Below are 22,527 nucleotides of genomic sequence, written 5' to 3'. Positions count from 1 at the left end.
AGCCAATACTTCTATTACCCTCCCATTTCTTTTTTTTACTCCCAAAAATGAGAAGAAATTCCGCAGGGTTTAGTGCAAACAGTCTATAAACAAATTCGGTCTTGGATCCTGCAGAGCCTGAGCAATTTTCCCATCCATCACAATAGAAAATTGCAGACCAATGGATGTGCAGCTCAGGTGGAAATGTGCCTGTTGTGTGGATAGGACTTTGTGGGGGGAATCCTGCGTATGCCAAATTAACAGCAATCAGACAAAAAACACGTGTACAGAGAGGCATTTTGCAAGAGTTGATGTAACATTGAGCTGGCAGTGGTTAGGTATAACGATGCCTGTCCAGCAACAGAGCTGATATGACTCTGTGGACATTACAACACCATCAAAAGCACTGAATTAACTCTTGAATTTTACAAATACTGGAAAAAACAGTTTGATGTGTCCTTTAGAAACAGACTGACAAAACGCATGACACAACACCTGAGAATATAATATATATATATATATTCATCAATAAACCAAAAAGACATTCTGCCTAACAGGCATTTCCCCTCCAGGCATCGGTTACAAATTAATGAGCCAATTTTGTTACAGCTAACCTCAGAACCTGTTTTTTGTTGATCAGTATGCACTTGTTACTGTACGCAGCACAAGCGGGAGTTGGATCTGACTTTACATCACAGCTTGCCTTTATTCACACTGCAGGACAAAAGCAGGTGAGATGCAGTGTGTATCTCCTGTGCGGCTCAGTTGGAGGTAAGGCCCGAGGCAGGCTGCCGGTGAGGAGCCTGTTCACATGCACAGCTTCCCCCACTGAGCTGCCTCTACATTTCAGCCTCTCCCTTCCCTGCCGTTAAAAATGTATCTGAGCATCTGCAGCCTGGATAAGTTAAAATATAAATGACAGCCTACAGTTTAAAAAAAAAAAGAAAGAAAGAAAACACACAAACACACCTTTCTGTGCACAAACAACATCAGCAGACACACTGGTTGAACTGGCAGTGATTGAGCACTCAGGGCAAAGAAAAGTGATTAATGATTTTGACGTCACAGCACAATTAGGCAAATTACATAAGGCATGTAGGACATGTCTAATTTTGGCCGCTGGTTGTTGTTCACACTGAGAACAAGTGTGAAATAAACTGGGTCACATTTGCATGCACCTTGCACTCTGCTGCTGCATTTGCTGACCCCAAAGACTCTCCAAGTGTAATTAATTCAAAGGAAGAAACATCAAAACATAATTTCTAAGTTTAGAATAATATAATCCTTTATTGAACACTTTGATGACATAAGTCTGCATTAGGCCACGGTACATATACACAAAACAAAACTCCCACAGTGAAATCCAGTTCACGTTCACTTTAACTCGCTCTGTTCATCACGTCTGGTCCTGAGCTCAGATCATGAGCAGAGCTATTGACGTGATGACGGACAGACCAATGACTGTGTAGCCGGTGCGGTAGACCTCTGGAATTTTGAAGCCTTTGCCCATATCCCAGCCCTGATTAGATAATAATAAACAGAAGAAGATCATAAAAAGAACATTAAGCACACAAAAACAACCTCAGTTTATAAATGTTGGCAAATGTAATTAGTAAAATTAGTAAACATGACAAAAGCAAAACAAAAATCTGTATCCTCTTAAAAGCTTAAGCTAAGCAGTCCAGACACCTCATAAAACATGCAAATGGAAAAGCTACCAAAGAATTTCAAACAGACTCTAGTGTGAGGAAGAAAAAGGTAAGCAGTTCCTCGGTTAAATCATTAGGCAATTTAAAAAATGAATTATTAAATCATTAAATCTTACCAAGTGGCGGATGCCGTTATAGGTGTGGTAAGATACTGGGAAGGCAATCCCGAATTTGGCCAGCCCAGTGAGAAATGGACCAATGGACAGTGAGTGGATTAAATCCAGGTAGTAGGGGTAGCTCCCTGGCAAAACCAGCGCTGCCACCGCAAATGCTGAGATAGCTAAACACAGACAGAAATCCTGAGACCACCACACCTTTCATAATCAGTAAGAAATTAAGACATGCAAAAAGAAGCTCCACATGCTTCTAACATTTTCTCTCCATAAGCCACTTTACCACATGATCCAGCTCACCAGTAATTTTGCAACATGTGAAAGCCTCAGTTATGTAAATACTCTTTTGTTGTTTTTTGCTCTTGCTGGAGTGACAGCCAAATAATGGATCTGGATCAAACAAGCGCTTCTTGGGCTGCCTGCTACAATGCACTGAACACAATGGCTTATTTAAAGCTTCTATTTCTGTATTGCCTGGATGATAAAGAATATAAACTAAACAACTCCGTGTGAGAAAAGACATTCTTTAAAATATTTATATACATACAGAAAGCTGCATTGAAAACTAAATGTTAAATACTGACTGTTATGTTTAGATGTCACAGTTGGTGACAGATTTACTTCCCTCACTGTGAATCGAAGTTGATTTCAGGCACGTGATTACTCATGTGATTCTAATAGAAAGCTGAGAGACAGTAAGTGGCACTTAATGTCCGAGAGGTAGCCTGGCTGTTGAGTTTGGCCCTTATCGAGCCAATTAACACATAAACAAAGCTGATTCAGCTTTTACAGCATGTTCCATGAAGGTCAGCAGCACTGATATACAATACCACAATGACACGTGTTTTTACTCCAGGCGAATGACTGAAAGCTGTTAGCCATCTAGTGTTAATTTTCACATGTTAGGTTTAATTGTATTGAACAACTTGTGTTTTGTAATTCCAGTAAATGCTCTTAGTAAAAATCAATAGTGACAGACTACAATGCCCTGAAGACATTTCCAAGGTCACTTAAAAGCTGACAGTGGCTGTATAGCTTCTTTCACAACTGGTACTTCAAGGGCAAAACTAAATCATTTACTTGCTTTAACTTTAATTTTGGATGGAAAAAACAGATGTGTTACCTCCACTGAGCCCAATTCCAGTTCCTCTGTGCGTGATGGACATCATCATGGGGACAGACCACCTGAGACGCAAAAAACACCCCCAAAAACCAGAGCACATTTAGCTTTCACACATACAGGCCTCAACTAATGATTATTTTAAATCTTTAAAACAGTTTTATGATGAATGAGGCTTTGATTTACAAGTAACAACACTGCAATTCTACATTTTAATCATGGAACTTTGATTTTGTGCCAGTGATGGATGCACATGCAAAGTTTGCATGCATAAATATGAATAAGCTAATGCTCTAGTACAGAACAGGCTAAACCCAGTGAAAGAGTATGACTTAAATCACTGGATTACAGATTGGAGAAGCTGAAGATTGTTGACAGTGTTAAAAAAAAGGTGCCCTGAGTCATCACAATGATCCCAAATGACAGAAAAATATTAAAGTTAAAAAAAAAAGGCAGCTGAACCAGGAGGGTAGCCTAGTGAGAAATTACATATACCGACATATACTGAACAAAAAAGGGGTTCTTTGCTGCAGGCGTTAGGATTGCAATAACTTGGTGACAGTACATTATAAGGTGCTTATTGCACTAAATCTCAGGTATTTGTGGGTTGCCCTGCTGTTTTATTAGCTTCAAAAGAATGAAAAACCTGCACAATCAGAAAAAATGACTTTAAAAGTAACAATATTTGCAGCTCAGAAAACATGTTGCTGCAGATTTGAGGTGTCTCTGAAAACATAAAACAAATGGAGCAAATGACTTTTACTTTAACTGAGTCACATCTGAACAACACTGAGTAGACACCAGAAGGTATGCAGTACATACTTGTAGATGGTGACATGGGGAGACATGGGTCGGTTTAATCTCGAATTTTTGTCCCAAAACTTGTTCATCTCCTCCTTGGCTGTGGATCCCATTGGAGCCACACTGAAGAGGAGAGAAAATGGGGTGGTTACAGAAAACAAGTTTGCAGTAGCATCTATGTGTGCATTTATAAGCACTAACAAACAAGCACAGAACTCACTGTCTGTACAAGACACTGTACTGGGGTTTGGAGAGACAGACACTCTGACGTCCCAACGTCCTAAAGACATAAAAAACAAAAACAGGTTTAGATTTGAATCCTGGTTTACTTCAGAGTAAACCAGCAGCACCATGAGAAAGATATGTTGTAAAGATGAAGATTTTTCAATAAGTAAACAGAGCTAAATAGGAACAAGGGGCAACAAGTCAACAAATTAACATAAAAAAGAACAATAACACATACAAAAAAATAGGACAAAAGAAGGTTTGAGCTTCGCTATTATTCATACTGTAAAATTGTTAATACTGTCAATAAAAAATGCTTAAGAGAGAATGATTTGTAGTTCGTTGTTGTATTTTTATAGTTCTATAAACAGTTATGGTCATAAATTTTGCATATTCGTTGGGAAAACCCAGCAATAAGTAAAGCCAAGTCTTAACTCCAGCTCTAGCGAGAAGGAACAAGTGAGAAGTGTCTGTTAAACAAACTCTAAAGGGTAATAGGTTCACTTCTACTAAACAAAGATCTGTTTCACATTTAAGGTAATTTAGACAAAGCCTGACAATCATTTGACCTGGGTAGAGTTACGACACTGTAACGGTGTAGTTCGATTATCACTTAACACAAACCTAAATCGAACAAATTCAGATTATCAACAGCGAATCAAGCATTCGTCAAGCGGTCATATGAAGGTTAAGGCGCCAAATAACCGCTTACGTCGGTCATTATTAAAACTACTTGTCAAAGTCCACTCTCAGATAACCAAGAACATCTGACGCTAGCACGATAGCTACAGTAAGCTAGCGGCTTTCCACCACACTTGCGGTAAACAAGGATAATAAACGGAGACTACAAGTTACACCGAGGCGCGTCGACCTCAAACGTGCATTTAGTTTATTATACTTTTTCTCTACGCGCCTCAATATCCCAAAGAACAAGGAGTAAAAGCTTCCCAGAGCCCGAAAGTAATGCACTAAAGATAAACTGACCTTAGAAGCAGCGCCATGTTTGACGGACAGTGAGCGGAAGTGACGTTACGGATGTTGTTGTTCCGCGGCGTTATAAAAAACCTTGAAGAGATTCAAGCTTGAAAAGGAGTTTGAACTGTCTGAGTGCTGTAAGGCATGGCGTAATGTTGAAGGTGACGTGTAATAATTCGGTTATTTTACAGAAAATGTCTGTTTCACTGTTGAAAAAATGTTTTTATCTGGAACCTCTTTGCAGCAAAATGCATCCAACTTTAAACGAAATCCCATATTTATTCACCATTTTAAGGCTGAAATCAATTTGTACTTTAAAATACTAAAATTACTAAAAAAAAAATGTCTGTTTCCTTCACTTTTATGAACTTCATGTTAAACACAAGAAATTTAGACAAAAATAAAATACTCACTGACACTTTATCTTATTTTATTAAAACATAGGTAAATCAGTATGCTAATGGAAATCAAATCAATATAAAAATGTAATGAAAAGGAAATGTGACTGTCTAAGTAAAATGTAAAATTAGGTTACATTTTTTAGAGTTTACTTCTTGATTTACAAGTGATTTCCTCTGGGTGCTCCGACTACCTCCCACTGTCCAAAGACAGTTATCAGCATCTGTAAGTGAATGTGAGCGTTGTTGTCTGCCTCTCTGGTACCCTTGTACACAACCTGTCACCTGCCATAACCTGTGTCCTACCTCTCAATCTCACCCGATGTCAGTTAGTATAGGCACAGTCCACTTGACAAAATGGACTGATGGAAGTATTTGTACATAGCTCTGTGGTTTTTAGTTTAAAATAATTGCAGCAACCCAGATGTCCTTCCTGACACAGTCCCAAAGGGATTTATGTTTTCTCCTGAGGCTGAACTTGGGAGCTTTTGCTTTTTAGGCAAATGCATAACCTACTACACTAAGGAGTTACTCTTTTATAACACTTCCTTGTTAGGATTTGGTTGTTTTTCTTTCTGTAACATGACAGCAACATGCAAACACTGAGTCTTTGTTTTCAGAAAAATTCCGACATGTTTTTTTATTCCTTTCAATCCTTTGCTTTCGTGGGTGAAACACAGAGTATTTTTATCCACTGGGGGAACAACTTTCCTAAATCAAATCTGCACAGGATGCTGAAAGAAAATATCAGATTCATTTCCTTTTTCATGTCTGGTGATGATTGCGGTTTAAGTCTGATTTTTAGAGGAGAAACACAACTACTTAGATAGTGTGTGAAATCTGTCTGAATCATTTTTTTTCCCATGCCTATTTTGTCTGGCTGCACCAACTAGCTTGGAGAGCCCAAGAGAAGTCAAAAAGATAAAGGAATATTTTTTCAAGAAGATCATTATTGGAATATCCTCCCATTCATCAATTGCAAGAAGAAACTAGCCCACCAGTCATGTCTTCTGTCAAGTAAAATGGATGCATGGAACAATTATTGTAAAATGGGAGCTCCATGCACTCCACACTCATAAATACAAATAATAATAATAATAATAAAGTTAGTGATGCCCAAAAGCTCTTCTAGATATTTCCAATTACCTCCTGTCACACACAAATCAGCCAGGACATTAAAAACATCTGTGGAATATTGTACAGATTGTGTATTCCAACAGACAAAAGAGAGAACCTGGCAGAAAATACTTTGGGTCTTGTTGGCTTGTTCCTTCATAACCTGCAGATGCTCAGCATGTTTGGAGATGACTGTCCTTGGGGTCTTCAGCAATGTTCAGAGGGATGGCAGATCAAAATCAAGTTGCTTATATAACTTTGCAATAGGGAACAATACAGATAGGTGAGTAATGTTTAAATGATGGGCAGACATACTTTGGAATACATTTTATTTGTCAAATTTAACACAAACAACATCTGATACTCCCTTCCAGCCAAACGGGCCACAGTACATCACTTTGGTAGCAGCTTGTGTAAGGCACAAAGGTTTACATTACTATCACTCTGCTGGAAATGTTTTCTGATAAAGAGAAAAAAAGAGAAAACTCAAAAGCCTATTTTCAGCAGTATTTTTCTGATAATCAGATTTGTGAACTGATCCATGCAATATTACAACTGACAGACACGCACGCACAGTTTTACACTCATGAGCGCAAACAAACACATCTATGCATACACATGCACACACACACACACACAGACCTCAAACTGACATTTTCTGAATGTTAATAATATGTCTCCTGCTCCACCCAGCCTGGAAGAGATGAAGAGAGAGAGGTAGAAAGACAAAGAGAGAAAGTGTCAGGGAACAAAATGACAGGCGAGCATTTTTCATAATATCCTTTTGTATCGCTCTATTTGTATTCATCTCATTGCCTTTGTCTCCGTACATTTCCAAATGAATCCCCTTATAACTCTAAGACTTTGATCAGCCGCCCGTGACACACAGATTAACAGAAATGATGAACTGTCACGATAAATTGTATTTGTCTCCCCGTGTCTTGCCCCTCATCTGCTGTAAGGCAGTGGCAGTGAACAGATTTTGAGCCATTGTAAGGTGCCCGTATCATCTGCATAATCTTCATTACATATCTCAAGAGTCTTCATCAGCCTGCTTTAATTTCCTTTCTAATAATTTTCAGCTGGCTCTGGTGGTGTGGGACAGGTTTAAGTTTCCTGGTTTAAGTTTTACATATGAACATGAATAGGCTGCGATCAGCTCTGCACGCTATATACTGCAATTGCAACAATAGGTTGTGAACCCTTTAGAATTTTCCATATTTTTGTATAAACATATCCTAAAATATCCAGTTTTGCTAAAGGAAGAAAAACAGAACAACATGAATTATATTACACAATAATATTACTTGGTCCTTAACATTTTGAGGAAAAAATAGTCAGTATTACAGATCTGTGAACGGCACCTGAACCTCTGTTTTCAGCATCCTATGTGACACTTTTGTGCAGCAATAAATGCAAGTATAAATATGCAGTAAAAGGTGATCAATTCTGCACACTGGCTTCGAGGAATTTAGTCCGTTTCAGTATTGCAAACACAAAACTTTGGGTTCTCTCACACAAACTGCTTGCTTCGGGCTATTCCACAATTTCTACAACATAAAGGTTTGGACTTTGACTCGACTATTGCAAAACATTAACTGTATTCTTCCACTACCATTCCTCAGTAGAAATATTTTTGTGCTACGAGTTGTTTTCTGGCTTTATGCACTTTTCTTTTGAGATTCGTGTTCTTGACTTTACTGTGAATGTATTCAAATTAAGGCTGGGTGACATGGAAAGTTTTTTTTATATCAGTCAGATATATCGATAGATCACAATATATGTACTTTTTAAAATAAATAACATAGGTTCATAATTCTTTCTGAAGATAAAAAACAGGAAATGATGGATACAAAAAATATTATTTATATTATTTTTTTTTTTGTTTTATCTTCTGCGGGAATAAGTGAGGATATCGTTTCCATTCTTTGTGTGGATTTTCCGGTACAATGTTTTTCATTTTGTGAATATTAAAACATTTCATGAAGGAAACATTAATGAACACTAAAACATTATTTTAGCAAATACTTTCTTATACTTTTTTTTTTTTTTAAATTTAGTTAACTCTACTCTGCACACCTAATTCTCACCTAAACCTGGATCATTAGGTCATGTAACCCATGACAACAGCAGTGATCATGCATGATATGACAGAGTGCTGAGCGAGGCAGAAAGGATTTTACTCAGATTTGTACAAGTGGAGTCATACTGAGTGCTGTCAGGAAAGGAGGTGGAGGAAGGCCAGACATGAGAGCTGGAAGGTGAAAGCTCAGAGGAGGACATACCAGCGTTTGAGGAGCCTGAGCAGGGTCAAAATGATGACACCCAAAGTTCATTATGGATGAGGAGTATTGCATAAGCTAGGGCTCTGAAGTTGTGGGATTTGGTTTCTCGACTGCCTGTGAAGCGAATAATCTTTTCATGATTTCATCAGATTGAGGCAGAAGGTTGCATTTTTTAAGGAGATGTCACCTTCAAGAGAGCTTTAGTCTTTGCCCCCTGATCGGACGTTAAGATCATTTGTTACTCTGATCGACTGGCCGATCTCCAAGAATCTGTCTCAACTTATTGAATTGTCTATAACTAGGAACCAGTAAAGTTGGATCCTAGGTTATCCAAGTTATGTCATGAACACAGATATGCTGAAGAATGTTTTCAGCTCCAGAATGCGTTACATTTTAATGCTACCTTCAGCATTAAAACTTAAAACCACTTCCTTCTGGTTTGTGTCTTCTGACATCTTTTAGTCTAAGACCTGGTTTGCTCTTTACTGTTTGATGTAATCAGAGGTCCAACTCTCTTGGCAGTAGTTTCAGTATGGTTGAAATTAAAGTGAAAAAGGCAGGAAATGTAGAGTTAGCATATATATTATATATACTTTTAGGATATATATTATTAATCAATTAATAATGAATGTAAATCAACAGGGTAAAAGTGTGTAAAAAATGTTCAGCTTCTCAGCTGAAAAGGCTTCTAGAAATTTGTAATACCTGAACACTTCAGAGCCCTACATGATACAACACTTCTTATTATGGGTGAGTACCATCACATTGTTGCTGCACAGGCTCCTCAAATGCTGATATGTCTTCCTCTGACCTTTCACCCCTCTGCTCTAATGTCTGGCCTTCTTCCACCTCATACCCCTGACAGCAATAAGACTGACCACCCCTGCCACAATTTTGAGAAAATTCCTTTCTGCTTCACTCTGCCCTTTGCTTCCTGAAGTATGGACAAAGGTTGAAAATGCAATGTGATAAGTCCTTTTGTCCACTGGCTAAAATTTGTTTCGGAAGCCATAAAATTACTCTACATTTCTGAAATCGTATTAAATCTTTGACTCTCAAAGAAGATCTCAAGAAGCAGTTTGATTTTTAGTAATGGAAACATAATATCTGCAAAATTATTATCACCTAATTTTATGGTCATAAAATTGGAAGCTGCAGTTCCCATCATTTTGGAAAAAAAAAAATCCATGTGCTGTCTCAGCTCAACCCCCACAAATGTGGGATGTCCTCATTCGTCGGGATGTCCTATTTACAGCACAGCAGGACTCGTATAGATTGCATAAATGATCGCTGTCTTAAAAATCTCATGTCCTCCACGAAGGACAAAATCATATCTCAGGGAACCCACACGGTATCGTTTCTTTTATATAGATTTAAACTTTAAACTGAAGTTGCTGGATTTGGTTTCGTAACTGCCATACAGTACACCGGCCTGTGAAAGGGATCACTCAATTGTGATCCACTTATGCTTCATGACAACATATCAATTAATAATTAATTAATTCTTTAAAAAGCACAAGAAGTGCAGTTCTGACTCAGTGACGAGGGCAGTGAGGCTCTTATATGGATCAGATATGTGACTTGACCACAAATCTGATGTTGTAGCAAAGTGTGACTCAGATGTTCTCCTGTCTCTTTACACTCCACGCGCAGCTGGAAAAGTGCCGTCTAAGGGAAATGGTCAGGGACTCGGTAACGAGGGTCAGTTACTTGAATCATTCACTTAAACCTGACATTTTTGGCTCTGTTTACATTACATCACATATTTTACAACAAAGTAAACTGTTGCATCAGTGTCTCTTTGTTTTTCGTCACTGGGCATGGTACAAGAGAAAGTGTCTGGTACTGTAAAGTCTTGCATTGTGCAGGTAAACATTCAGCTGTGGATTTTTGCAAACATTCTTCTGTGCATCTGTGCAACTTTAAATAGCCAGAAATCTTTCCACACTACTGAACATTTCAACGGTGTTCTCGTCTTTTGAGCCTCGGGCCGTGTTCGATGCGCTGTCATGTTTAGCAATGCTTCGTTAAAATTTTATGTTGTCATTTTGTCTTTTCATCTTACTCACACTCCTAATGTACTGATGTGTATGGCTACAGTAGCCCAAACATTAGCACATGTGCAGCTGTCAGTGGCTCCTCTTACGCTGTGTGTGTCTTAACCTGATGTTGCTTTAACTCTACTCCAACCAGGGGACTGATAAGACGTATAACTCTTCTTGTTGTCACTGGCCTGTCAATCGGTTGTCTATCAAAACATGGCTAGAATGATTAGTGTTGCCTTTACATTGACCATGTCCAATGCTTCTTTTGACGAAAAGGTAATTTGGAATAACTGTCTTTATCCTTTTATCATCCAGCTCGAGTTCAAATATCATTCAGGCTTGTCTCTGTCTCCTTGAAGCCCTGCAATGCAAGCCATTGTTCAGTATTTTGATAGTGGACAAACATGAATATTAGACAGTGTGAGAGAGGTCTTTAGATGATCAGTTTCCTCTGGTTCATTTGTTACCTGCCAGACCGCTGAACATCAGTCATGAACAGTATGCATGACTGTGGATTGGTGAAGTGCAGACTCTTTAAATATGGTGATGAGCATTGACAAAGATTCTGTGAAAGCTCTCAGAAGTATAATATGTTGTAGTAACGATACACTCTGAAAATCATGTCCTCCAAAGATAAGACTTTAACAGATCCCTGTTCTTTAGGCTCATTAAAACATCACACCCTCACACCTGATTTTTAACATCTAATTATCTGCTAAGTCTAGAGGTTCACATACATACAGATGTGTAATACTGCATAGTTTCTCTCAATAAATAAATAGCCGAGTCGAATATTCTTGTCCTGTTTGTTTAACCGTGTGCTCTCTTCTTGAGTGACATTATATATTTTTGCAGATGTATAAAAAAGGGGTCACAGATGTTTTCATACAGCAGCATTTAGCACAGAGGAATGGTTTTCATTTTTGGGAATAATTAGACATTTATTTATAAAATGTATTACCCATCAAAAGTTTGGGGCCACTTAGAAATTAGTTTGCGATCGATTGGTTGTTAATTATCATTGAATTCTGTTTTCCATTATATTAATATAATACCCATTTGTTCATGCCAGGACAGCAGAAACTGTTGCACCGGTTAAACAAACTACAAAAAAATCCTAAATGAAAATACACTAATATTCCTTTTCTAAGCAATTAAAACCATGTGCAAATTCTGGAGTTTCCATATAACAGTGCCTACTACGTCCTTAACAAACCACAACAGTCTGGCTCGTGCTCAGCTGTGAACCACAGTCGCTCAGTTCTCTTTCTGTTATGTTAGCTTTGTTTGTACAGGCATTATTTAAACATATTTAATTATTTAGCAGTTTATTTAATGTAACAGCACTCGTTTATTTCAATAAGAACACTGATGAGTTTCAGAAGAAAACACTTTTTTTGTGGCTTTTTTCTCCAAACAATAATCAAACCAACAAAGGCTGATGCTCCAAACACTCAAGTAGTCAGTTTGTTTCCTCTTTTTAATCAGCAGAGCAATTCTTTTTCAAGTGTGCTAAGGTAATTAGAAAAGGCTTTTTTCTATGATGAATGATCATTTAACTTTTTAACCTGAGAAACCTCAGATATCACAATGGAGCACAGAAGTAATCGGTGATGAAAATGGGTTTTTCAATGGGCTGTTTCATTTCTAAAATGGATATTTCAAAAACAGAGACATTAAGTGAACTCAAAATTCTAAGCAGTAATGCATGATCTTAATCCTTCCTGGATCAGCTTTGACTGAAAACTTGGCCCGAGTATCAGATCACGTTAGATTTCAATGACAGAGCAAACTGCCAGAAAGCGCTGCATTTTCTTGCTATTTTGTGAGAAATCAAAACTGGAAGACAATAATCAATGAAGTGTTGCAGAGTCTGCATTTTTGAAAGCTGGAGAATTGTTCAGCATTGACTGGTTTGCATTCTGCTGGATGGCTGACAGATTTCAGCCGCTTTACTAAATACTGGGCATGAAGGACTATTTGTGGAAAAAGCAAAACTTCTGAATGATGTTTAACAATACGTGTAAAAATAACAATAATATTAAAATCTGTCTGGAAAACTTGGTGAATTACTAAATTTACATGAAGTCACATGAATTGTGAGAGTTCAAAAAGACAGCTGCCTCCAGTGGTGAAAGATATTGCTCTCAAACCCATGAATCACAGGAGAAACCGGATGAACCAGAAGAACTGCAGTGATGGACTGTGAAGCCTGCATTTGCAAGTGTAAGAAGTTGTCAGAAATAAACTATGCTTTTAATATTACACCAAAAACACTAAAGCTTACTTCCTCTGCTGTACATGCGCTACACTCGACACTGTTGGCTACCTGTACTTTTATTTTTAATCTCAGTCCACACCACTTCAAGGTGCTTTTATATATATATATATATAAATACTTTGTGCTTGTTTGGAATGACATTGAACTCAATCTTCTTCTACAAGTCACCATCTGTCAAATGCTTGCTGGGATGCTTTAGGTGAGCTCAACAGAGCAGAGCTGTGGCAACACTGTCAATCAATGTGTCCTTAAAGGACTGGACAGTCTTCTCTTTTATGGTGTTTATTTTTACAAGGACAGAAGGCTGAGCGAGTTACACAAGGTAGAAGGAAAGCTTTTAAAAGTTTGGCACATGTGGTGGTTGAGATAGGGGTTTCAACTGCTATACTGCACCATCACTTGATTATTATTCTAGCTTATTAAGAAGATAAATAAGCTTAAAAAATCTTTTAATCATGGTTCTCTCTTAATAACTGCTTACCTCCTGGTTGCCTCCGCAGAATAAATTTACGGACCTCATCGTAAATGAAGATGAGAAGACTGTATGGTATGCCACAAAACCACCAAAGGATCCTGAGGGGGGAAAAGGAAGATGTGGTGACTCACAGGCAGAGTGCAAATTGTTAAATTCATTGCAGCTATTTGTGAATATTAAGAATAACAACATGGTGTTTAAGAAGATCACAGACTACATTTAAAGTCCAGAGTGACAGGCTAATGGCAGCCTATTAGGTCTTTAAGAGGTTATTTTTCAGTTCAGTGGAGATATGCATATGCAGAGCATACTTCAGGGGGTACATGCGCAAGGCAACGTCCATTCCAGGGCAGTAGGAGAGGAAGGCAGCCAGAGCTGTTTCAACAAACAGGCCAAAGATCAAAATCCTGTTCCTGTTAGGCAGAAAAAAGGTGCACATCAGAGAAAAGAAAAGGTTTATACAGGTTTTTAAAGTACAGAACATTAAAATAGCAGTGACGATATGATCCCAGTATTAGAAGCCTCAAATAAAAGAGCCAAAATCATTTTTCATTTTGAAGAATAAGAGTACCTTTCTGACTACCCTCATTTATGCATCGATTCTACATGCTTCAGTTCCTCCTTCCATCAGCACTCTTTTCCTTTCTTCCACCTCCCTTACTTCACACCCCACTCACTTACGTCATCCCCTGCTGAAAGAGGGAGTTCCTCCTTGTCTTACAGATGATGAGATCAGCCCACTGGACGACCACAATGCTGGTGAAGAAGGCTGTGTGGCAGGTAAATTCCACAATCTTTCTCTGTTCATAGGTCTGCCAGGATGAAACACATTGTATTACTCATGCGCGAGAGTGGAAACATTCATTTATTCATTCAGGTCATGTTGGCGAGTGTCAGTCTCCATTCCTTACCCACTGTTGCCCAAAGCTGTCCTCCAGGTCATTGACTTCACGGTCATCCCAGTCGATGCGGATGCCTACTAGGTTTCTTGGGAGGAAGCCGTTTTCAGCCAATATCACAAAGTAGGTGAAAAAACCAGCCAAAGCTTGGATCATACCTGGATTACAAATATGAAAGCCCATTCATAAGACAGCAATGCAAAAACTCATTTAGATGATCTAAAAATAATGTAACATTTTATAGCTGTTACATTTCAAAGGTTCATAAGGTCCAACAATGGTTTTGTAACTTTGTAACTTTTCTAATAAGTGGTATTATACTGTAGAGAAAAATAATATTTTAAGTTATTTCAGAGAGGAAAGCGATATTGATTTATCACTGTCCCATTTAAAACACAGTAAATATTCTGTTAGTGTTAATTAGTTAATGCAAAAATCATTTTCCAAACAGATTTGTGGTGAGAAGTTTATACATGGCTTGGATTTTGTGGTAGCTTGTTTTTAATGATTTATTTAAATCTAGGGGCAGCACAGTGGCAGCATGGTGGTTAGCACTGTTGCACACAGCAAGAAGGTCCTGAGTTCAATTCCACCAGCAGTCTGGTTTGCATGTTCTCCCCGGCTTCCTCCCACAGTCCAAAGACATGCAGTTAGTGGGGATAAGTTAACTGGAAACTCTAAATTGCCCATAGGTGTGAATGTGAATGGTGGTCTGTGTTGCTTGTGTTAGCCCTGTGACAGACTGGCAATCTGTCCAGTGTGTACCCTGCCTCTTGCCCTAAGACAGCTGGGATAGGCTCCAGCCCCCTGATAAAAGGATAATTGGCAGAGAATGGATGGATATATTTATATATATAAACACACATACAGGATCAGGGTGGACATACCCCCACTAATACCTGATTAAATGTCTCTTGGGAAGTTGCACCACAACTAGATGCATTTAGTAACCATCAGTAATGTTTTGGCATGATTCTGGCTGAATATTAAACCAATCTAAGGGAGAGAAGATTCATTTAAATTGGTTGGTGAACCTGTTTACTTGTGTGGATTAGAGAAAAATCCGAAATAACTTCAAACATGTGCACTAATTTCTGTTTTTTAAAGTCATTAAAGATGTAAAATAATTCCACCCTGGAAAAAGAACAACTAAAAAAATAATTAGAAGCCCACATTTAACCTCCTAGGACCTGGTGTCCACATATGTGGACATCACATTTTGAGCTGTCTAGACCACAATACTAAATTTTGCTCTACTAGGGCCTGATATCCTCTTCTCAGAAACTACATCAGGTAAAAAGACAATTCTTTGTTTTTACATTCATCAGGTCCCACTCAGTCCAAATAGCAAATAGAAATTAAAAATGCATGCCATGAAAGAGTTCAGATCTTAGGAGGTTAGAGCAACGTCCATGCCAGTGATGAGTGTATTTGAACTTGTGACCACAACAGTATGTGTTGGTTTCATCAGGCTGCTTATTTTGTGTGTTTACTTTATCTTCTGCACCTGTCTTGCAGCAGTTACAGTTAATCTATAATTTTGTTAATTAATTAAATGTTAATATAGTTCCTATTATTTCTTATTATTAATACTGAAACACCTACTCATTTCCAGCAAATGTTGCAGGAAAGTGCAATCCTGTAAAGCAAACTGATGTGGCATTTCAAGATGACAAATGCAAAGTCTACCTACACCATCAGCAAATACATTTTGAACATGCATGGCAACTGTGTAACTTGTGTGCCATAACAATTTTCCACATGTATTTTTGAATTAACAGGCAGGCCAAGGGATTAAACTTAAACCTGGACAATATATACTGACTTATATCCCTACAAAGTGCATATTTTGAGTCTATAGTAGCTCAATCCACTAGTGTTTGTCAGGGAAAATAGATTAATGTATTTTCATCCCTCTTTCCTCTGTGACATTATTTTTTTAAAGGTAAATAGCTCCAGACAGCTGAGTACTGCCATAATAGGTGTTAGTGACTTTTAATTTGATGTTGGCAAATTCGTTTTGTCAGAGTAGGCGTAACATTTTCAGCAGGATGGACATCTTACTGCAGAGCATAAAAACTCCTCTTACACCCAACCTTCAAAATGACTGATTATGGATTAAGACAATGGTTATTAATTACCGTGTTCATGAATCTGTTACATTAAAACTCTTTGCCAGGTCAGTGTTTATGTTTAAGGTTTTTATGACATCATGTCAGTGACAAGAAGCTGGTTGCACCCGTTTTAACTTTTTTTCTCACTGGCGGTGGTTTGTGCTGCTGTTGCATTCACTAAGTGTCACTCAGGATCACATCATCAGTAGGTTTTTCGGGACTTGTGGCTGTGATGTCACAGCAGTGGTTTGTAAATGTGATTTGTTGAGCCCTGCAAACATTTTGCCCCAGCAGTGTTTATCTTGCACACATTATGGGAGTTCATGAGTTACCGGCTGTTTAGAGCATGTTCAATTTTAAGATTGCATGTCATCCAGTGAGGCCCTGTCATAGTTTGACCTATTTAACAGCCTATAAAATGAGGCCAGTCTTTGATTTTTCGCTATTCCCAAACCATATAAAACCAAAGATGAAAAAGCATGCATTGAAGTGAGGCTCCAACAACTGGAACACGACCAAGATTAAGCAGAAAAAAAGTTGCACTCTCTGCTCTCAATTTGCTCGAAATGTCACAACAATTAGAGTGAAATTGTGGGACTATCTGCTCACCTCTGGATCTATTTCCCTTTACTGTATGTGCCTACACATTCACAAAGCCAGTTAGAAATGCCAAAAATTCTGATAAATGTCAGTATTTAATGTTTATATGCCTTTGATGTTTATTATCGCTGAAACTTCACAAGAAGAGGCCTGTCACAGTGATTCAGGTTTACGAGCCGCAGTGCTGAAAGATGACAAGAGGCCAAACCTATTTGTCCATATGCCATGCTGATGAGGCGTTCGTTGACCAGCTTGTCTGTTTTGGGGTTTCTTGGTTGTCTTTTCATAATGTCGCTCTCTGCTGTCTCATAGGCCAGGGAGATAGCTGGAACCTGGAGGGTAAGGGAGGAACAGAACAGAACGACCTCGGCTTAAGCTCCCTGTACGATGAATGTGCAGGAATTTGTCTTTGTGGCATCTGTACAAAGGCATGATGACAATGCCAGACACAGGGAAGACTAGACTGTTAATATAATCACTCAATCACTGAGTAGAGGGAGAAAAGGGAGAGAAATGACAGGGAGGGAGGGAAAAAAAGAAGTAACGACAGTGAACGAGAGGGAGGGGAGAAGAGACAAGAGGAGAGAGACGGATAGTGAATTTCAAGACATTCATAAAACAGGAGGCTAGAAAGGTCCCTGTAATAAAGATCGTATATTGGCTGGTTTTACCAGGTAAGCAACAGAGCAATATGTGTGACTTAGGGCAGGAATCTTTGGGTCTTAGGAGAGCTTTGAGGTGTGGACTTGGCATTGTGTGAAACTGAGCGCATGCTCTGTGGTGTACAAATCCACTTTGTTTTGGTGTTACACTCCCTTGACCCACTGCAGCAGTGAAGAAAGAAGAGGATAGAGCATGAGAGAGGGATGTGTAGACAGAGGTTGTGTTGTTTTTTGGGGTTTTTTTTTTGCACCTTTGAAAGTACATATGTAAAAACTAAGTCTCAGTGTTGAAGCATTCTTAAGTGTGCTACATCTTGCTTTGATAAGCATCCATTTCTGCATGGTAGTTCTTGCTAAAAATAATCCTAGCAGACTCCAAGTGCTGATTGTCACTCCTAAATCTCAGCAGAGCCCTCCAGCCTGTAGCTTGGAGTGGAACGTCGCCGTTAACAAGCTGTTAACAGCTTTACCACCATTGGAAATGCTGCACTTTTGTACTGTACAATAAACACTTCTTGAGTACTTTTTTTTGGCTAGTCCTACTCTTCAAAGCTCACATCCAGCTGTTCATTCCACCAGCAGTTACTGGATACATGAAGACATGTTACTTTGAAGGGAAGGTTTTTTTTATATGCAAAACAGGTGAACAAATTTGTGTGTTTTGAAAAAGAAAAAAGAAAAAAAACTTCAGTCATGTCATCTTTAAAGAGAAATTCAACCAATAAAGAATGCAGTATGTCTGTGATCTGAGACAGCTGAGTAAATATTTGTCAACAGGAACAAATCTGTTCTGCTGCTAGGAAACCAAAGAAGTTCAATTTTGATGTCACCCAAGTAAAATAAGTCTGAACTGCTTTATTAACAATGTTAGCAAGCAGTTCCTCTTTATTTTTAACCTGTGGGGGAAAAATGTTTCTTGGCAGTGGGAGACTATTTCTAATGTATGTACCTGATTACGTGAAAAACATTGTATAACAGCCAGTTTCGGGGGCACTCTAATGGCTCCTGGGTGAGAGCAGGAAAAAGTTAAAATAATGGACACAACTGAACAAGTCTTTCTGAATATATTCATTGTGTGATTCTTTTTTGTTGTAATGATGGATTACGCCCCTCAGGCAAGCAGTGTGCCAGCAACCCTCTATTTTTTTTCTTTTTGCTGCTAGAAATACAAAGGAGAGACTGGCATCTGGAAATACTAGAGCTGTGAAATGTAAATCTGTATGCAAGTGTCACTCGGTCTTTGTTCTACATGAACAAATGGACGTCGACGGTGAGGCAAAAGCGAATTTCTTCCCCCCAAATGAAAGAGCAAATGAAACCAAACATTTTTCTTTTTACCTTCAGGCATTCATATTTGACACCAGTATTAGTGCCATTTTCGTTATTGTCACCTTTAGCTTGCCGGTAGCTATGCAGCATGCTAATAATTAGCACCTTCTCTTGAAGACAAATCATTAAAATTAGCCCGCATTTAGCAGGTGAAAGCTCACAACTCAATAAATAAAGATTTATCTAAAATATTATGCAGCGTTATGAGTTCTAAAGGTTCTATGCAGAAATGGTAAAAGTTGAATAAACAGCAGTATTTCAAACACAAACATAGGTATATAACATGTAGGACATGACAATTTAAGTTTGTTTCGCAATTGTTGTACAAATATTTAAAAAAAAAAAAAACAAGTCTTGCAATAAAGCTGCCATTCTACTTGGGGATCAAGAACAAGTATTGGGGTAAAAGCCCTGAAACCGAAACTGAAATTGTTTTGGAGCTCTCATGAGTCACATATTGGTCTGAGCACTGAATCCTACTACAATACTACTAGAGAATTTGATTGCATTGATTGATTGATCATCAACAATGTAAAAAAGACAAACAAATGACGATTATGTTACAGCTATGGCAGGCGAATTGTGGGATTGCTTCATTTATGTCGCTGAATGCAGGGACACTAATGATATATAGCCAAAGCTTTCTGGTGAAATACACAGTTTAACCATTTTTCATTGTGAGCACATTTTGTATTGGTGTAAACAGCATGTGTACATGTGGGATGAATAATGTGTGTGATAAATTGCTTTGGTTAGGTTAGGTGTAATATGTCAAGATATGCTAATTAGCTTTGCGCTTATGCTAGTTAGCATAGACATTGTCGAAGATGGACACAGCTTCCAGGGCTGAAAATTGAAGCCAAAGCAGAAGTGTTTTGTTTCCTGTTGTTGTTTTTTTTTTAAGTGGTCAACAATGTGCGACTGGTTGCAAAAAGACTTTCTCTTATAGAAGTCTTTGGGAAAGTAGCCATGACCTCAGAAAATCAGCCATGATGAGTTTATGGGCTAAATCACTAGTTTCAGGTCAAATCAAATAATACATTATATTCATTTTAACCGTGGTTATCAATACTGTTGGAACAGGATTATATGAGACATATTCACTGGCTAGTGACTTGTGATTGACAATGTGTTAGCAAATGAGCATGTGACTGAGCTTGTCAGTCATAAACCACTGCATGTATAGATCCACAACTCATTTGCAAAGCAGCAATAATACTGTTACATCTGTTGAAACCACAGCCATATAGTTATTTCTGTTATAGTTCTTGTGAGTCTGCCTAAAGTCCTCATAAAGGGAGCATGTGCAGCTGGTGCATTGTAAGATGAAATGGCAACAGCAAAAATGTTCAACTCAAGGCTGATGATTCAATCAATAACTGATCGTGCCTGAAAAAGGGCAAAAGAATCAGTGAAACTGTTGCCTATAAGAAATAAGTTTTATGACTGGCTTTAGGCACTAGATTTTCATCTATGACTCACACTTCACACTCACATTATCTTTGGGCTGATGCAATAAGATTATGAATTTGTCATGAAGTCACTCACTTGCAGCTGCTTAGCATAGTTAACTGGAGAGGAAGGAGAAATATTTGATTGAGTCCAAATGAGTGATGTTAATCCTAAAGCAGTTAAGTTGAGAAAAGACAAATATAGTGATGAGATAAAGCTTCAGGTGATGGCAAACGAAGCCATGAAGCCAGAAAGAGTTACTTTTATAAAGTATTAGTGCTGTCAAGAGTCCAAACACACTTCAGATAAACACTGCACACTATTTAAGAAGTATTACACAATCAAAATTGAAAATTACATCTCTGAAGTCTTTAAAGTAACATTTTTAAGACTGTGCAGTGATGCTTGGAAAATTTTGTTTGGCTTCTGGCTAAAAAAAAGTTGGTCAAGGAAATTATTTGAGGTATTATTGCAAAGAGATATTTCAGTTTGTTTCCTCAGTGCTCACCATATCTGTGCCCAGGTCAATGCAGAGGATGGTGACCGTTCCCAGAGGAAGAGGAACACTCGCAATGATGAAGAGGAGGAAAGGCGAGATCTCTGGAATGTTGCTGGTTAATGTGTACGCAATGGACTTCTTCAAGTTGTCAAAGATGAGACGACCTGCAGCGATTAAAAAAGCAAGAAAGAAAAAAGTGTCGATGGTTGATTTAAGGTGGGTCAAGGCCGAGTGAATTTTCTTACTTAAATGAAGGTCACTCCGACCCCTTCATCAGCATATCCACAATACAAATGGATTTTTAAAAATCTAAGACCATATTAAACACCCATAGCTAAATTAAATATCAGTCTCTCAAAGCAAATCTAAGGTTAAATCTCAAGTCAAATCTTTGAGAGCAAAGGCATGTCAAATTACGAGTATTCCTGAGAAAATTGTAGGTCAAAATCCGTCCTTCGGGTCGCCGAATGTTCTTTATTAATACATCACATTTTAACATTTCCATTTCCATTAAACTCTTTTTTTTCTAATCTTAACTCAAACTTCTCAGAGTCCTTTCACCGCGGCACCTACATAGTGCTGAGTAAAGTCTTTTTAAATAATTCTAGTTAATTTTATCTGTTTAAAAATTGTATTGTGTTCAAGTCAACGTTAAAAAAAAAAAGCTAAATTACTTGAGAGTTAATTTTTTGACTGAGGTCTGACTCTAGTCGCAGCATAAACTCTGTGAAATCAACCAGACTTCTCCACATATAAACTGCTATTCGTTCAAAATAGAAAATCTCTGGTCTCTAGTGTTAAATGACAAAAGAGCTTTCTGTGAGCTTTTTTCTTTTTTTTCTCTTCAAATTCTTGATCCCTTTATTTCACTGACTCACTTTTTTCCCCCAATGTTTTCTTTCCCCTCTTTGTTTCCTCCTCTATAATTTTCTCCTTTTATGCCTCCATTCTGACACCCTGCCTTTCCCCCACACTCACCCTCCTCCACTCCGGTGACGATGGAGGCGAAGTTGTCGTCCAGCAGGATCATATCAGCCGCCTGCTTGGACACATCAGAACCGGCGATCCCCATGGCAACGCCGATGTCGGCTTTCTTCAGTGCCGGAGAGTCGTTTACGCCATCGCCTGTCACAGCCACGATCGCCCCCTGTACCCACAAGGACCGGCGAACAAAAAGTGTCAAGAGGAAAAAGATAAGTACCGTGATTTAAAGCCTTTCTCCCCCCTCCGCCCCTTCTGTCTTAATAATGTCTTTTCAAAGCAGCTCTGGGGAGATTAAATGAAAAATGGAATTGAGTTGCAGTCATTCAGTCACGAGGAGTGAGAGTGAGTGAGCCAGGGTGAATTGTAGCATGACCTCAATATATGGGGATGTGAATAAGTGCACGCACACATAATTTTAAAGTTTTGTACATAAAAGCTCAGCATTTAATTTAAGGCACATATATAG

General features: G+C 38.3%; 2 protein-coding genes across 3 annotated transcripts in view; both read right to left on the bottom strand.

The window, feature by feature from the left end:
• Positions 1-1,238: 1,238 nt before the first annotated feature.
• On the bottom strand, positions 1,239-5,001 carry sdhc (succinate dehydrogenase complex, subunit C, integral membrane protein). The gene is made up of 6 exons (XM_040014502.1): positions 4,932-5,001; positions 3,943-4,002; positions 3,744-3,845; positions 2,925-2,986; positions 1,805-1,968; positions 1,239-1,498 (listed from the first exon to the last, which is right to left on the bottom strand). Exons 1-6 carry the CDS (start codon positions 4,946-4,948, stop codon positions 1,394-1,396), a joined length of 510 nt encoding a protein of 169 aa, XP_039870436.1. The 5' UTR covers positions 4,949-5,001; the 3' UTR covers positions 1,239-1,393.
• A 1,747-nt stretch (positions 5,002-6,748) lies between these two features.
• Positions 6,749-22,527, bottom strand: part of atp1a2a (ATPase Na+/K+ transporting subunit alpha 2a) — a 51,516-nt gene continuing 35,737 nt past the window's right edge. Inside the window, exons 17-25 of one of the 2 annotated variants that reach the window (XM_040014401.1) lie at positions 22,056-22,224; positions 21,087-21,241; positions 17,344-17,467; positions 14,434-14,579; positions 14,204-14,334; positions 13,834-13,935; positions 13,529-13,620; positions 7,079-7,130; positions 6,749-6,896 (exon numbers count right to left, since the gene is read on the bottom strand). In XM_040014401.1, the coding sequence (XP_039870335.1) occupies positions 7,102-7,130; positions 13,529-13,620; positions 13,834-13,935; positions 14,204-14,334; positions 14,434-14,579; positions 17,344-17,467; positions 21,087-21,241; positions 22,056-22,224 (948 nt within the window). In that variant the 3' untranslated portion in view covers positions 6,749-6,896; positions 7,079-7,101. Of the gene's footprint in view, positions 7,131-13,528; positions 13,621-13,833; positions 13,936-14,203; positions 14,335-14,433; positions 14,580-17,343; positions 17,468-21,086; positions 21,242-22,055; positions 22,225-22,527 lie in introns of both variants that reach the window. The other variant, XM_040014393.1, reaches the window with a different exon arrangement.

This window comes from Simochromis diagramma, unplaced genomic scaffold, assembly GCF_900408965.1.
Source record: "Simochromis diagramma unplaced genomic scaffold, fSimDia1.1 OVJJ01000205.1, whole genome shotgun sequence".
In the NCBI taxonomy this organism is placed as follows: domain Eukaryota; kingdom Metazoa; phylum Chordata; class Actinopteri; order Cichliformes; family Cichlidae; genus Simochromis; species Simochromis diagramma.
The sequence above is the reverse complement of the archived record's forward strand: the minus strand, read 5'-3'. Positions and strand labels throughout refer to the sequence as shown.

Bases quoted from the DNA above. Each gene is read 5' to 3' on its own strand.
- sdhc (XM_040014502.1), bottom strand. The intron at 2,987-3,743 runs GTATGTACTGCA...TTTGCGTCTCAG, and splicing joins CCCCATGTCACCATCTACAA to GTGGTCTGTCCCCATGATGA. The intron at 1,499-1,804 runs GTAAGATTTAAT...TTATCTAATCAG, and splicing joins ATAACGGCATCCGCCACTTG to GGCTGGGATATGGGCAAAGG.